At 43.7% G+C, this 14513-nt stretch overlaps 1 protein-coding gene across 1 annotated transcript in view; it reads right to left on the reverse strand.

Moving 5' to 3' along the window:
- SPMIP4 (sperm microtubule inner protein 4) overlaps nt 1-14513 on the reverse strand; it is a 74724-nt gene that overhangs the window by 22824 nt on the left and 37387 nt on the right. The window contains exons 3-5 of the mRNA XM_068238656.1: nt 3028-3099; nt 2486-2515; nt 2224-2399 (exon numbers count right to left, since the gene is read on the reverse strand). Coding sequence (XP_068094757.1) covers nt 2224-2399; nt 2486-2515; nt 3028-3099 — 278 coding nt within the window. The remainder of the gene's footprint in view (nt 1-2223; nt 2400-2485; nt 2516-3027; nt 3100-14513) is intronic.

A 14513-nucleotide genomic window follows, 5' to 3' on the forward strand; every position in this document is an offset into this window, starting at 1 on the left:
GCTAGTGGACAAATCGGGCGCCGCCATTCACTCCTATAATAATTATCGTTTAATGGGCGCCGAACAGGAAAAAAGGGCGCCCGAGAATTATAACGTTTTCCAACGGCGCCCGAACATTTTTCATGTTTTATAACTGCTTGTGATGATTTACGTTTCTTATTTCAATAAAACATTATTTTAAATGTTATCCCTTACTGTTTGTAAAACATTATTATTCACAAAACAAAGCGATCAGTACGTAATGTAAATTGTAATATATTTTATCCCTTACTGTTTTTAAAACATTATTCTACACACAATACAGTGAGCACTAAGGAGGGTCTTAGGTTTAGGCACCAACAGGGTGGTCTTAGGTTTAGGCACCAACAGGGGGGTCTTAGGTTTAGGCACCAACAGGGGGGTCTTAGGTTTAGGCACCAACAGGGGGGTCTTAGGTTTAGGCACCAACAGGGGGTCTTAGGTTTAGGCACCAACAGGGGGGTCTTAGGTTTAGGCACCAACAGGGGGGTCTTAGGTTTAGGCACCAACAGGGGGGTCTTAGGTTTAGGCACCAACAGGGGGGTCTTAGGTTTAGGCACCAACAGGGGGGTCTTAGGTTTAGGCACCAACAGGGGGGTCTTAGGTTTAGGCACTAACAGGGGGGTCTAGGGGTTAGGGGTAGGTACAGGGAGGGTTACTTAGGCACCAACAGGGGGGGTCTTAGGTTTAGGCATCAACAGGGGGGTCTAGGGGTTAGGGGTAGGTACAGTTACTTAGTAATTTTTTTTTAAACGTTATTATACGTTTCACTATTTAAACGGAAGATTAACGTTTTTACAATTGCCGATTTAATGCACATTATTTAATGATTTATAACTTTATAAAACATTAATTTTAAACAAAATACAGTACAATACATTTTTAAACGTTATCCATGCTTATCGTTTAAAACCCCGCGCCCTTTTTTCCCAGCGCCCCCTTTTTAACGTACGCCTATAACGTCCCCTAAACGCAACGTCCTGGTGTGTAACTAGCCTTAGAGTTTGGTGGTCGATTTAAAGCCAACTTGGCTCAAAGAGAATCTGTTATTATTCATTTTCAAGGATCTGTCTAAATTCTTCAGAATGTCTGTAAAATAAAAGGACCATAGTCTCCATATGTCAGAAAATGTCTCCGATCTATCCTGTATGGGAAATACTGCACTTTCTAGGTCATAGATTGAATCTAATTCTTTCACTACTTCTGTCAGTGTTGGTATTTTCATAGTTCCCCATGCCCTTACGAGTAAAGTTTTTGCAGCATTCAGTATATGCCTGACTACCGAACCCTTGAAGGACGTCATGCTCCAATCATTGCAACATAACAGGTAGAATTGAGGAGGGAACGGTGTCTCTCTGTTTGTCATTTCTTTGAGGAGCGATTCAATTTTGTGCCAGAAGGGTGTTATAAATGGACAGTTCCATAAAATATGTGATAGAGAACCTTGGTCCTGTCCACATCTCCAGCAAGTGGGGTGTCTGTCTGGGTAGATTTTTGACAGCTTAAGCGGTGTATAATACCATCTCTATAATATTTTATAATTGATCTCCTGAATACGGGAAGCCATGGAGGTTTTGTGTTTCCTGCTAAAGCAGACACCCAGGTCATTTTCCCAGGCTGCAAGATATGGGAGTGAGTCCACGTCGCTGTTAGTATAGCATAAACCAGTGAGAGTGTCTTACGCAAAGGTTCGGTAGCCTGACACAGCCTTTCAAAATCTGAGCTTTCTCTAACCAAAGAGGGCCGTAAACCAGGAGATTGTATGAAATGCCGGATCTGATTGAAACCCCACCAGTCTAGTTTATTATTAGCATAAGGGGGCACCATTTTTTTTATTACAGATTCTCTGTGTTGTTGGGGCTACTGCAATTACTATAGTTACCCTCTTGAACTGTAGGGCAGCATCCCCTGCAATTGCCGAGTGACCCAGAGCTGTGGGGGGCTCCCAAATACCGTGGGGGCTTCCAAATACTAACCTTCCCTTCCTCCGATACAGAGGACTATACTTCAGGTCACATCAGGTGTTTTTGTGGCTAAACGTGTTATGGATGTGAAGATCATGATGGCCACACTTTTATGACCCTTGCAAGACGGGCCCCAAGGCCGTTTCGCAAGGGGCCCTATGAAGTGTAGTCATGCCACTACCCTCTTGGACCCCATTGTTTAACCACCATCCATTGTCTATAGTACACTCTTTAGTCATACCTTTAGTCTTCTTTAGGACAAACGTGGGCAGTCCACATGCTGGTGTCTGTGGATGGAGCGGAGTACTGCTACGCGCCCTTTCCTCTGATGGTCTAAAGCTCGGGAACACAGCAAACTTGGATATGTGGGAGTGGTATGGATGCTCTACTGGGAAATCTGATTGCATTTGTCTTCCACTGAAACATAGTATATCAGTTCAGGTGTTATAACCATTATTTTACTGTGACTACCTAGTTCTTGTGATCCAGATATATTGACTAACCTGATGGACGCCGCAGGGGGTTTGGGATACCTAGAAATAGAAAATAGGTTTATTTCATAATGTGTCTTTCTCAGATATTAGCAGTCTATTATGTGTCTAAAGTCAAACATATTATGGAAAACTTTAATGTATTTATTGGTTCTTGGTGGCACCCATGGCTTAGTACCAGTGCCATTAGCAGGATTTTAACTAGAAATTCTTGGACACTACAGCAAATATTTGCGAAAGACTGTTTTTGAAGGACATTTTTTATTAACATAAATTGCGATTCAATACTCAATCTGTTGATACTACACAGAGTTCTCCTTTAAACACCCTGCCCTGTGTTGCGTGGTCAAGGCACATGTATTTATTTATAACAGTCCAATGCTTTGCTTGTCATGGTGTATCCGTGGATAAGAGGCCCAGAATAATGCACTGATGAGGTATGTCTGTTGCCAAGGCAAGAAAGCTTCTTATTGCAGATAAGATAATCGCAGGATGTTGTATACTTTTTATGGAACTGGAATGCAATTAATGATGGATTACAGAAAATTACTTACAGGTCATCACTTTCCCGAACTGCACTTTTCTTGAGCTTTGTTAAGTTGTAGAACTGCTGTATAGGTAATCCCCTGGATGGCAGAAAAAGCAGAAATATCAAAAGCATGCTATGCTTTGTTTTTTTTAAAACATTTTTTTTTCACCACTGGCGACAATGTACGGTATACTGAGCAGTAACCTTTCCAGTCTCTGATTACCAGTGACACCTGTTGATAGAAATTAAATCTTAAATTATCAACAAGGTCCTTGTACTCTTTTACAGTTTGTACATGGCATACCCAGAGTCCACCTGAAAACGTTTGGTCCCAGAGCCTTCTGTCATGCTGCTCCTACATTATGGAACCCCTTACCTCAGCAGATCAGGAGGACAGCTCCATCTCTGGATGTGTTTAAATCCAGACTGAAAACCTACCTGTTCAGTTTGGCATTTGCAGAAATATAATTTTATTGTGTTAATACTTCATCCTACTACCAATTACTGAATCTGAGAGAGCCATAAGTGGAGAAAAGCGCTATAGAAATGTTATTGTTATATATGCAGGTTTGTCAACTGCACCCCGTAATTATAGTACAGTGATGTGTAATATGAAGATGCATCATAAATAATATTACTAATTATAGCAATAATAGTATCCTTCCATACTTTGAAGAACCAAAGTCTAGGGGCTCGATTCACAAAGCGGTGCTAACCCAGTTAGAGACTTTAGGCGTGATAACCATTGCACCACGCTGGTGAAAAGCCAGTTTAAGCGTGATAAGTTTAGGCGTGAAAAGTTTAGGCATGATAAGTTTAGATAAGTTTAGATCGCGCGCAAAGTCCCGCACGTAAAGCAGCGCCATTAAACTCTATGCGAAGTGCACCAGACTTTGCTAGCGCAAAACTTTTGATCAGCTGTGCACTGCGGTGCTAACCCAGTTGGTGCTTAAAGAGACTCGGTAACAAAAATTGCATCCTGTTTTTTATCATCCTACAAGTTCAAAAAGCTATTCTAATGTGTTCTGGCTTACTGCAGTACTTTATACTATCACTGTCTCTGTAATAAATCAATGTATCTTTCCCCTGTCAGACTTGTCGGCCTGTGTCTGGAAGGCTGCCAAGTTCTTCAGTGTTGTGGTTCTGCTATGAACTCCCCCTTCCAGGCCCCTCTATGCACACTGCCTGTGTGTTATTTAGGATTAGAGCAGCTTCTCTCTTCTCTCTTATCTTTTACAAGCTGGATAAATGGTTCTCTGAGCTGGCTGGGCTTTCACATACTGAAGAATTACAGACAAGGGCAAAGCTGTTTGCAGGAAGAAACAAGCAGCCTGAAACTTCAGTGCATGAGAGATGCAGGGGGAAAGAAACACACAAATGATCTCTTGAGATTCAAAAGGAAGGGTGTATACAGCCTGCTTGTGTATGGATGTATTATCTATATGTGGACATACTGTACATCAACCTACTTCCTGTTTTGGTGGCCATTTTGTTTGTTTATAAACAAACTTTTTAAAACTGTTTTTAACCACTTTTAATGCAGAGAGGAGCGGCGAAATTGTGTCAGAGGGTAATAGGAGATGTCCCCTAACGCACTGGTATGTTTACTTTTGTGCGATTTTAACAATACAGACTCTCTTTAATTTAAACTTATCACGCCTAAACTTATCACACCTAAACTTATCACGCCTAAACTTATCACACCTAAACTTATCACACCTAAACTTATTACACCTAAACAGTGGCGGCTCCAGGAAATTTTTTTAGGGGGTGCTATGCAGGTGCTGGACCAATTTCCAGGGGAGCTGACGACCTGCGGCGCGCGAAGCGCGCTGCGCCAAAAATGGGCGTGGCTACAACCTGCGGCGCGCGAAGCGCGCCGCGGCGAAAAAATGGGCGTGGTCATGACTGGATGAGGGCGGGGCTAACTGTAATTTAAAGTGAACCCAGGGTGAGAGTGATATGGTGGCTGCCATATTTATTTCCTTTTAAACAATACTAGTTGCCTGGCAGCCCTGCTGATCTATTTGGCTGTAGTAGTGAACTGAATTACACCAGAAACAAGCCATGCAGCTAATCTTGTCAGTTCTGACAATATTGTCAGAAACCCCTGACCTGCTGCATGCTTGTTCAGGGTCTATGGTTGAAAGAATAAGAGGCAGAGGACCAGCACGGCAGCCAGGCAACTGGTATTGCTTAAAGGGAGATAAATATGGCAGCCTCAATATTATTCTCACCTCGGGTTCCCTTTAAAAGTGCAACGCAAAGACAGAGGGCCCAAGTTTTGGTGACCCTTTTCCCAGAAAATTCACATAATTGTGCAGGTTTTCTCAAGAAAATACACGTAATGTGAGCAGATTTTAACAAAAAACACGTCCAATGACCCCAATATGCACAATCGTTATCAGATATGACCCCAATATGCACAATCGTTATCAGATATGGCCCCAATATGCACAATCGTTATCAGATATGGCCCCAATATGCACAATCGTTATCAGATATGGCCCCAATATGCACAATCGTTATCAGATATGGCCCCAATATGCACAATCGTTATCAGATATGGCCCCAATATGCACAATCGTTATCAGATATGGCCCCAATATGCACAATCGTTATCAGATATGGCCCCAATATGCACAATCGTTATCAGATATGGCCCCAATATGCACAATCGTTATCAGATATGGCCCCAATATGCACAATCGTTATCAGATATGGCCCCAATATGCACAATCGTTATCAGATATGGCCCCAATATGCACAATCGTTATCAGATATGGCCCCAATATGCACAATCGTTATCAGATATGGCCCCAATATGCACAATCGTTATCAGATATGGCCCCAATATGCACAATCGTTATCAGATATGGCCCCAATATGCACAATCGTTATCAGATATGGCCCCAATATGCACAATCGTTATCAGATATGGCCCCAATATGCACAATCGTTATCAGATATGGCCCCAATATGCACAATCGTTATCAGATATGGCCCCAATATGCACAATCGTTATCAGATATGGTCCCAATATGCACAATCGGTAGCAGATATGGTCCCAATATGCACAATCGGTAGCAGATATGGTCCCAATATGCACAATCGGTAGCAGATATGGTCCCAATATGCACAATCGGTAGCAGATATGGTCCCAATATGCACAATCGGTGGCAGATATGGTCCCAATATGCACAATCGGTAGCAGATATGGTCCCAATATGCACAATCGGTGGCAGATATGGTCCCAATATGCACAATCGGTGGCAGATATGGTCCCAATATGCACAATCGGTAGCAGATATGGCCCCAATATGCACAATCGGTAGCAGATATGACCCCAATATGCACAATCCGTAGCAGAAATGACCCCAATATGCACAATCGGTAGCAGATATGACCCCAATATGCACAATCGGTAGCAGATATGACCCCAATATGCACAATCGGTAGCAGATATGACCCCAATATGCACAATCGGTAGCAGATATGACCCCAATATGCACAATCGGTAGCAGATATGACCCCAATATGCACAATCGGTAGCAGAAATGACCCCAATATGCACAATCGGTAGCAGAAATGACCCCAATATGCACAATCGGTAGCAGAAATGACCCCAATATGCACAATCGGTAGCAGATATCGCCCCAATATGCACAATCCGTAGCAGATATGACCCCAATATGCACAATCCGTAGCAGATATGACCCCAATATGCACAATCCGTAGCAGATATGACCCCAATATGCACAATCCGCATCACCTGAAAAAGAAAAGAAAAACCCATTTACTCACCTACAGCCAGAAGACCTTCTTTCCCGACCTCCTGTCCCGAGTCCCGACCTCATTGTGGCGCGCAGCGCCCGCGCGCCCACGATCCTCTTCCTTCCCGACGTCACCACGAGACTTCCTGCCTGCATGCAGAGAGCAGGGCTACGGGAAAATGGCCGCCCGAAGTCTGCAGAACAGGGCTCCGGGCGGCCATCTTACCGTAGCCCTGCCTGCTGCTCCGTGCTGCCGGTGTGTGAACTGACTTGGCGTCTTTTAGACGCCTGAAGTCAGTTCACTCCAGGGGGTGCTTTGGGGGTGCTTGGACAATTCTAGGGGGTGCTCGAGCACCCCCAAGCACCCCCCTGGCGCCGCCCCTGCACCTAAACTTATTACACGCCTAAACTGACTTTAGGCGTGATAAAGGGCTTTTCACCAGCGTGCTAACTGTGAGCACCGCTTTGTGAATCAGGCCCAATGAGTCTGTGTAACCTGTGTGCCTGTGTGCCTGTAAATCTTTACTACTCAAAAGTGTATATTTCTGACCAATCAGAGAGCAGAGAGCTCCACGCTATCTCTGGAATGTGAACACATAACACTACAGTTTATTGCTGTGTGCATATCTGTAATACACTGCTTGGACTGCTTCTGTTCTGAAATGATGAAAAGTAGACTCTTGTAAACTTCGAGAAATGAATGGCCAAGTCAGTTAAAAATGATCAGGGTTTAAAGGACACCTGAAGGGAGAGGCATATGGAAGATGCCATATTTATTACCTTTTAAAGAATTCCAGTTGCCTGGCAGTCCTGCTGAACTTTCTGGCATTAGTAGTGTCTGAATCACACACTTGAAACAATCATGTGGCTAATCCAGTCAGACTTCAGGGCAGGGACCCACTAGAGGGATTTTTTTTTAAAGTGTTTAGGGACCATTTTAACCACTTCAGGACCACAGGCTTTACCCTCCTAAAGACCAGGCCATTTTTTGTCAAATAGGCCACTGTAGCTTTAAGGCCAAGCTGCAGGGCCGCATGACATAGCACACAAGTGACCCCCCCCCCCCCTCCTTTTCTTCCCACCAACAGAGATCTCTATTGGTGGGGTTAGATCACCCCCAGATGTTTTTTTTTTTATTATCAATATTTGTCTGCTTATTTTTAAATTACATTTTTAAATAAATGTGTGTTTTTGTTATTTTTCCCCTCCCCAGTCCGCCCTCCCTCCCCCCGCCAGCCAATCGCTGTGATCAGCTGTCATAGGCTTCCGCTGCTGTAGATCGCAGCGCTGTACAGGTTAATTAGACGGCGGTTTTGCCGTCTAACAGTCTCCGCTGGGAGACTCCTCTTTGAAGTTCCTCTCCGCCTACCAAGCAGGAGATGTGCGCGCAATCTCCTGCAAACTTCAGCCCCAGGACTTTACGCCGATTGGCGTTAGGCAGTCCTGGGGCTGCCGCCGCAGCGTGACGCGGTCGTAGAGTAGTTAAATCGTTAGCCCTTTCCCCAAACACTCTGCCAATAAAAATAAATGTAACAAATTCCACAGTAGCGATTTAAAAATTCGCAAGACATGCAGCATTTTGGTAGTGTTTGCGCTTCAATGTAATGTATTGAAGCGCTGGCAAATTGCTCATGAATTGCTACACATTACTGCAACTGTGCAAAAAATTATGATACATTGAAAAGACCAATCAGAATTAAAACCGTAAATCGCTAAACAATCGCTGGCAAAAAGCTTACACTTTTTAAAATTGCTCCCAAAAGTGCTGGAAAATGCTCATGAAATCGCTTAGGGCTGGTTCACACTTGCTGATTTTTCTGCGCTTTGCTGATTGCCGGGGATCAGCAAATCGCTGCTACTAATATATCCCTATGGATACATTCAAACTGCAGCAAATGCGATTTCAATCAATCGCAAACGCGCTGCATGCAGCGTTTCAGGGGCGATTGCACTGTGACTCTCGTTCTATTGAACGGGAATCACAAGTGCAAATCACGCTGAATCGAAACATTTTCACTGCAAATTGCGATTGTGGAGCAAAATGCGATTGCGGGCTAGCGGCGCTCCAAGCGTCGAGTGTGAAATAGCCTTTATAAGACGCTAATTACAAATGCTAGTGATTGCGCTAGCAATTTGCGATTTGCAGTGGGTTCCAGGCCTTAGTCAGATCTGAATATAATTATTAACCTCCTGAGCGGTATGATCGACACTGTGTCAGGCATGCCGCTTAAGAGGTTTTGCTAGCCTCAGGATTCCCCAAGTATAAATTTATTAGGTTTAGTATCTTCACTACATGTTAGCTAGCACTAGGCTAGCTAGTATAGGTGTCCACAACCCCCCCGATTGCCCCCGATCCAGCCGCAATATACATACCAAGCCTCTATCCAGCGTTTTCCGCAGCCTCCCCGCACAGCTCCGGTCTTTTCTATGGTGAGGATCAGGACTGCGCATGATGTCATGACGTATGATCCTCCCCATAGAGAAGACTAAGCCTATTAGATTTATTCTGGTGGACTCTGAGGCTAGCAAAACCTTGTGAGCGGCATACCATGCAGGAGGTTAAAGGTAGAGGACCATATGCAATTCACTTTTTCTCCTGAATTTTCTCCTAGGAGATACTCTTTCATCTTCGATTTATAATAACTTTTTAGCACTTTGCAATGCAAAAAGTACCAAAAGGTAAGTTAAAAAGTACTGTCAAAATTATTCTGAGTATTTGCTTGGGTGCTTTAAAAGGCAAAATATCACCCAGAAGAAAACTCAGGCGGAAAAGTGAATTGCTTATGGCACAGAGTATCAGCCGGGCAATTTGAATTGTTTAAAAGGCAATAAATATGTCTGTCAGCCTCCATACCCCCCTCACCTTAGAGGGAACCTAAACTGAGAAGGATATGGATTTTTCCTTTTAAAATAATGCCAGTTGCCTGACTCTCCCGCTGATCCTGTGTCTCTAATACTCACAGCCCCTGAACAAGCATGCAGATCAGGTGCTCTGACTGTAGTCTGACTGGATTAGCTGCATGCTTGTTTCAGGTGTGTGATTCAGCCAAAGAGATTAACAGGACTGCCAGGCAACTGGTATTGTTTAAAAGGAAATAGCCATATCCCTCTCAGTTTAGGTTCCCTTTAAGTGTCTTTCAATTGAACATATCTTTTTTTTTTCACTACCATAATGCTCTGTATCAGGAGTATACTATTCTGGCACCATCTAATGGTGACTTTTAAGAATTGCATTTTGGTTGAAATGCTATTGAGCTGCCCTGAAAATAAGGGTTTTATATTAATTTTTGCTCCAAAAGATGTGTTAGGTCTTATTTTCAGAAGTTGTCATATTTTTCCATGAACAACAATCTACATTTATTCTTAGACAATAAAAAATAAATAAATGGTTATTTAAATACAGTAATGTTATCGTTTTCTGGAACATCATCATAACTCTCCAAATTCTGAATTCCATCATTAATTTATTGTCTTGAGACTATATTATCTTTTTCCATGTACAACAATCTACTTTTACTGAGCGCCTGATACTTGCCAACCCTTATTGTTTTGGGTCTCATAGGATCAGTGGCGTAACTAAGCAGCTTGGGATCCAGTGCGAGTTTTACATGGGGCCCCAAGCACTCTATTGATATGGAGCTTCAATACAGCTACAGTGTCAGAGAGGTGTATTTAGAGTAAGGAAACAGTTTGTTAATGATACCAGTACATACCTCCCAACTTTTTGAGATGGGAAAGAGGGACACTTAAGCCACGCCCCTGCCACACCCCTGATCACGCTCCCACCACACCCCTAGTCACGCATACCATAAAGATTAAATAAGAAAAATATGTTGTTTTATAATTCAAACCACACTGGTCCTTTCTATTCTGGTTCATTTTCCTTCATATTAGCAATTAAACATTAGAAATATATCAATTTAAGGGATGGGGATAAAGTTTAGAGTCAATCAAACACATTTTTCAGTAGAGAAATACATATATTTACATAGAAAGAGGGACAAAGTCCTGAAAGAGGGACAAATGAGAAGGAAAGAGGGACAGAGCTCCCAAAGAGGGACTGTTGGGAGCTATGCTAGTATTCAGTGTACATGTAGAGGTGAGCATTACCAGCATAGCACCAATGCAAAGCTAATATGGATGGATGGAGGACAGCCCCTAGTGGGCCCCTCTAGCCCCGGCGCCGTCGCAATTGCTATTTGCTACGTCACTAAATGGGATCTTTTGAGTGTGATTCTTTTGTGGCTGTTGGCTTCCCCTGGTGAAGGGTCTATCTGTCCTGCATTCTATTGCCAATTGATTTTACTTTTTTTTTTTTACATGTAAACCATAACTGCCTAGACATTATTTAAATTGACTTTTTATAAACTGTAAGTAGGGCTTATTTTTTAGTAGGGTTTATATTTTGAGTATCCTAAAAAATCATAGTAGGGCTTTTTTTGGAGTAGGTCTTGTTTTGGGAAAACGAGGTAACTGTAATAAGTTTCAGTCAGATATGCTGCGCTCCAGTGGCTAAATGAAATTTCTCCATTTTATTATTATTATTTAAATATTTTCATTGGCATATTCTGCATCACTTTACAGAGTATATAGTCATGTCAGATTGCAAAGCAAACAAAAATTAAAGCATGCTAAATCGTCCAGGATTGATGCTTTTCACCAGGGGAAAGCATGTTAAGTGCTATATCTTCTTTGCCTCAAAGAATAGAAACGGGATTTTCATGTACATTTTACATTAGTCAAACAAAATTCTTTAAAGCACACCTGCAGTGAGAGGGATATGGAGGCTGCCATATTGATTTCCTTATAAATAATACCAGTTGTCTGGCACTCCTGCTGAGCTTGTTTTTGGCATCAGTAGTGTTGGAATCATACACCTGAAACAAGCATGTGGCTAATCTAGTCAGACTTCAGTCAGAAACATCAGAGCTGCATGCATGCTCTGAAGTATCATGACCGTGATACTCCACTGTTAGTAAAAATGTTAATTACATAGTAACTATGTTAATTATGTTAATCAACATAGTAGCAGCTGCTTTAGTGAAGTATTGCGGTGGTAATACTTCAAAGCAGCGGCCCCAGCATTTGCAGTGTAAGCAATGCACGTAACTAAGGAAGGCATGCTACGCTGCAAGAGCGAGCGTAATGTGCAGCCTTGAATTTAGAGTGCGGTGCTGTCATGGAGCAGCGCAGCTTCATGAATCAGCCCCAATGTGAGCTAAAGGGCAACTGAAATAAGAAGAATATGGAGGCTGCCATATTCATTTCCTTTAAAACAATACCAGTTCCCTGTCAGTCCTGTTCATCTATTTGGCTTCAGTAGTGTCTGAATAACAAACCAGAAACAAGCATGCAGCTAATATTGTCAGATCTGACAATAATATCAGAAACACCTGATCTGCTGCATGCTTGATCAGGGTCTATAGTTAAAAATATTAGAGAAGATCAGCAGGACATCAAGGAAACTGGTATTGCTTAAAAGAAAATAAATATGTCATCCTCATTATATACCTCTTGCTTCAGTTGTCCTTTAATATGACTTTTCCTTCACCTAAAACTATCTGCTGTAACTCGCAGTACCTTTACTTGGAGCTGCGTCACTGAGGATGGGTGCCTGATGTTCTAATAAATCATTTGTGTATTCACAGTTAACAGCTTGGTTTCAAGATGTTCCCTTCTGCAGCCTTTAATTGATAAATGTGCTTTCCAGTCCACAGGTTACAAGTACTGGGTGACTTTGACATCTGTGATTCAAAGCTGTGGGTGAAGTTTAAGCTGTGACTGTGAACACTAGGCAGGAACAGAGGACATCAGAAACCGTTCTCAGTCATACACAGTTATAGTAAAGCAATTCCTGGTTGTCGTCACAACGAAGATTATTTTAGGCTGCAGGGAATAAGTGATGAAAGTAATTCTGTATTGGGGAGAATTAAAGAGAGTCTGAAGCGAGAATAAATCTTGCTTCAGACCTTATAGATAGCAGGGGCACGTGTGCCCCTGCTAAACTGCCGCTATCGCGCCGCTAAACGGGGGTCCCTTCACCCCCAAATCCCCTCGGTGCAGCGGGGGAGCGCTTCCTGGTTGGGGCAGGGCTAACCGCCGCAGCCCTGCCCCACGCGCGTCTGTCAGCGCGTATCTCCGCCTCTCCCCCGCCCCTCTCAGTCTTCCTTCACTGAGAGGGGCGGGGAGAGGCGGCGATGCGCCGCTGATAGACGTGACTGGAGGCAGGGCTGCAGCCGTTAGCCCTGCCTCCAGGAGCGACCAAGTCTGCGACCAAGTGTTGCAGTGGGGGGTTTGGGGGTGAAGGGACCCCCGTTTAGCGGCGCTATAGCGGCAGTTTAGCAGGGGCACACATGCCCCTGCTAACTATGAGCTCTGAAGCGAGATTTATTCTCGCTTCAGAGTCTCTTTAACCTTCCTGGCGGTAAGCCCGAGCTGAGCTCGGGCTATGCCGCGCAGGAAGATATCTCAGCCCCTGGTGGGGCGATTTTCTTCATTTAAAATGCTAGCACTTTGCTAGCCGCGCGTACAGCTTGATCACCGCCGCTCTGCGGCGATCGCCCGCACGCAGTGGCGCAAGAGGGCCCCCCCGCCAGAGCCCTGCGCTGCCCGGACCAATGAGTTCCGGGCAGCGCTATGGGCTGGATCGGAGGCGTCTGACGTCAGGATGTCGGCTGACGTCCATGACGTCATTCCGATCGTCGCCATGGCGACAGGAGAAGCCAAACAGGGGAGCGCGTTATATACGCGTTCCCCTGTTTGCTATTGATGCCGGCGACGATCGCACTAGAGGGACACATGCGCCCTCTAGTGGTGTTTCATGTAGCTACCACTCTGGTAGCTTTACATGAAACAAAAAAAATAAATTTAAAAAAAAAGGCAAAAACAATTAACCGCCAGGAAGGTTAAGGCATTGTTTCCTCTAATGGATTCCTTGCTCAGTCTCTACAACCCCCCCCCCCCCCTACCCCACTTTGCTAGCACTACAGAGCGCTTCATAAGTTCTAAACAGTCGACTGAGAAAGTTGTCTTAAACTACATACACACTTCAGATGCCTAAAATGATCTTTTATGAGTTTACCAATGATTGCAGTAAAAGACATATTACCCACAAAGCAACTTTCTGACATCTCCATTGATCTTCTGTCCCCACCTCACCTTACCAAGAAGGCAAGAAGAACAAGTGGCCAATGCTTGTTCCTTGTCTATGGCCATATACATATATGGTACAGTACAGGCATGGTTACTCAGGTCCCCATCATGGGCGTACCTAGAAATCACTGGGCCACCCTGAAAAACTTTGGATGGGGTGTACCCCACCAACCCACCCCCCGCTTTCTGCACAGGTAAACTGAGAACCAATGTTATTCAAATAAAAACAGCAGTGAAGCATTGCAGGCATTTTCTCTGTTAATTACATTGGCTTCTGTGATAAAACATGCATTTTTTCACACATACAGACACACATGGTGTGCAGAAAACACATACAGAAAACCGACAGACGAGTGTGCTCCCAGCCTCAACTAATTACACTCACTCTGTCCAGTGGTGTAGCTAAGGAGCTGTGGGCCCCGATGCAAGTTTTACAATGGGGCCCCCCAAGCACTCTATACATAACAATTAATATGGCGCACCAAAACCTACCAATGGCAACTACAGTGTCAGAGGTGCAAGAAGGGGATGGGGAATAGTTTGTTAATGATTACCACTATTCAAAGTATCTATAGAAGTGATTATT

The sequence above is a fragment of the Hyperolius riggenbachi genome, chromosome 5, assembly GCF_040937935.1.
Source record: "Hyperolius riggenbachi isolate aHypRig1 chromosome 5, aHypRig1.pri, whole genome shotgun sequence".
Classification (NCBI taxonomy): Eukaryota; Metazoa; Chordata; class Amphibia; order Anura; family Hyperoliidae; genus Hyperolius; species Hyperolius riggenbachi.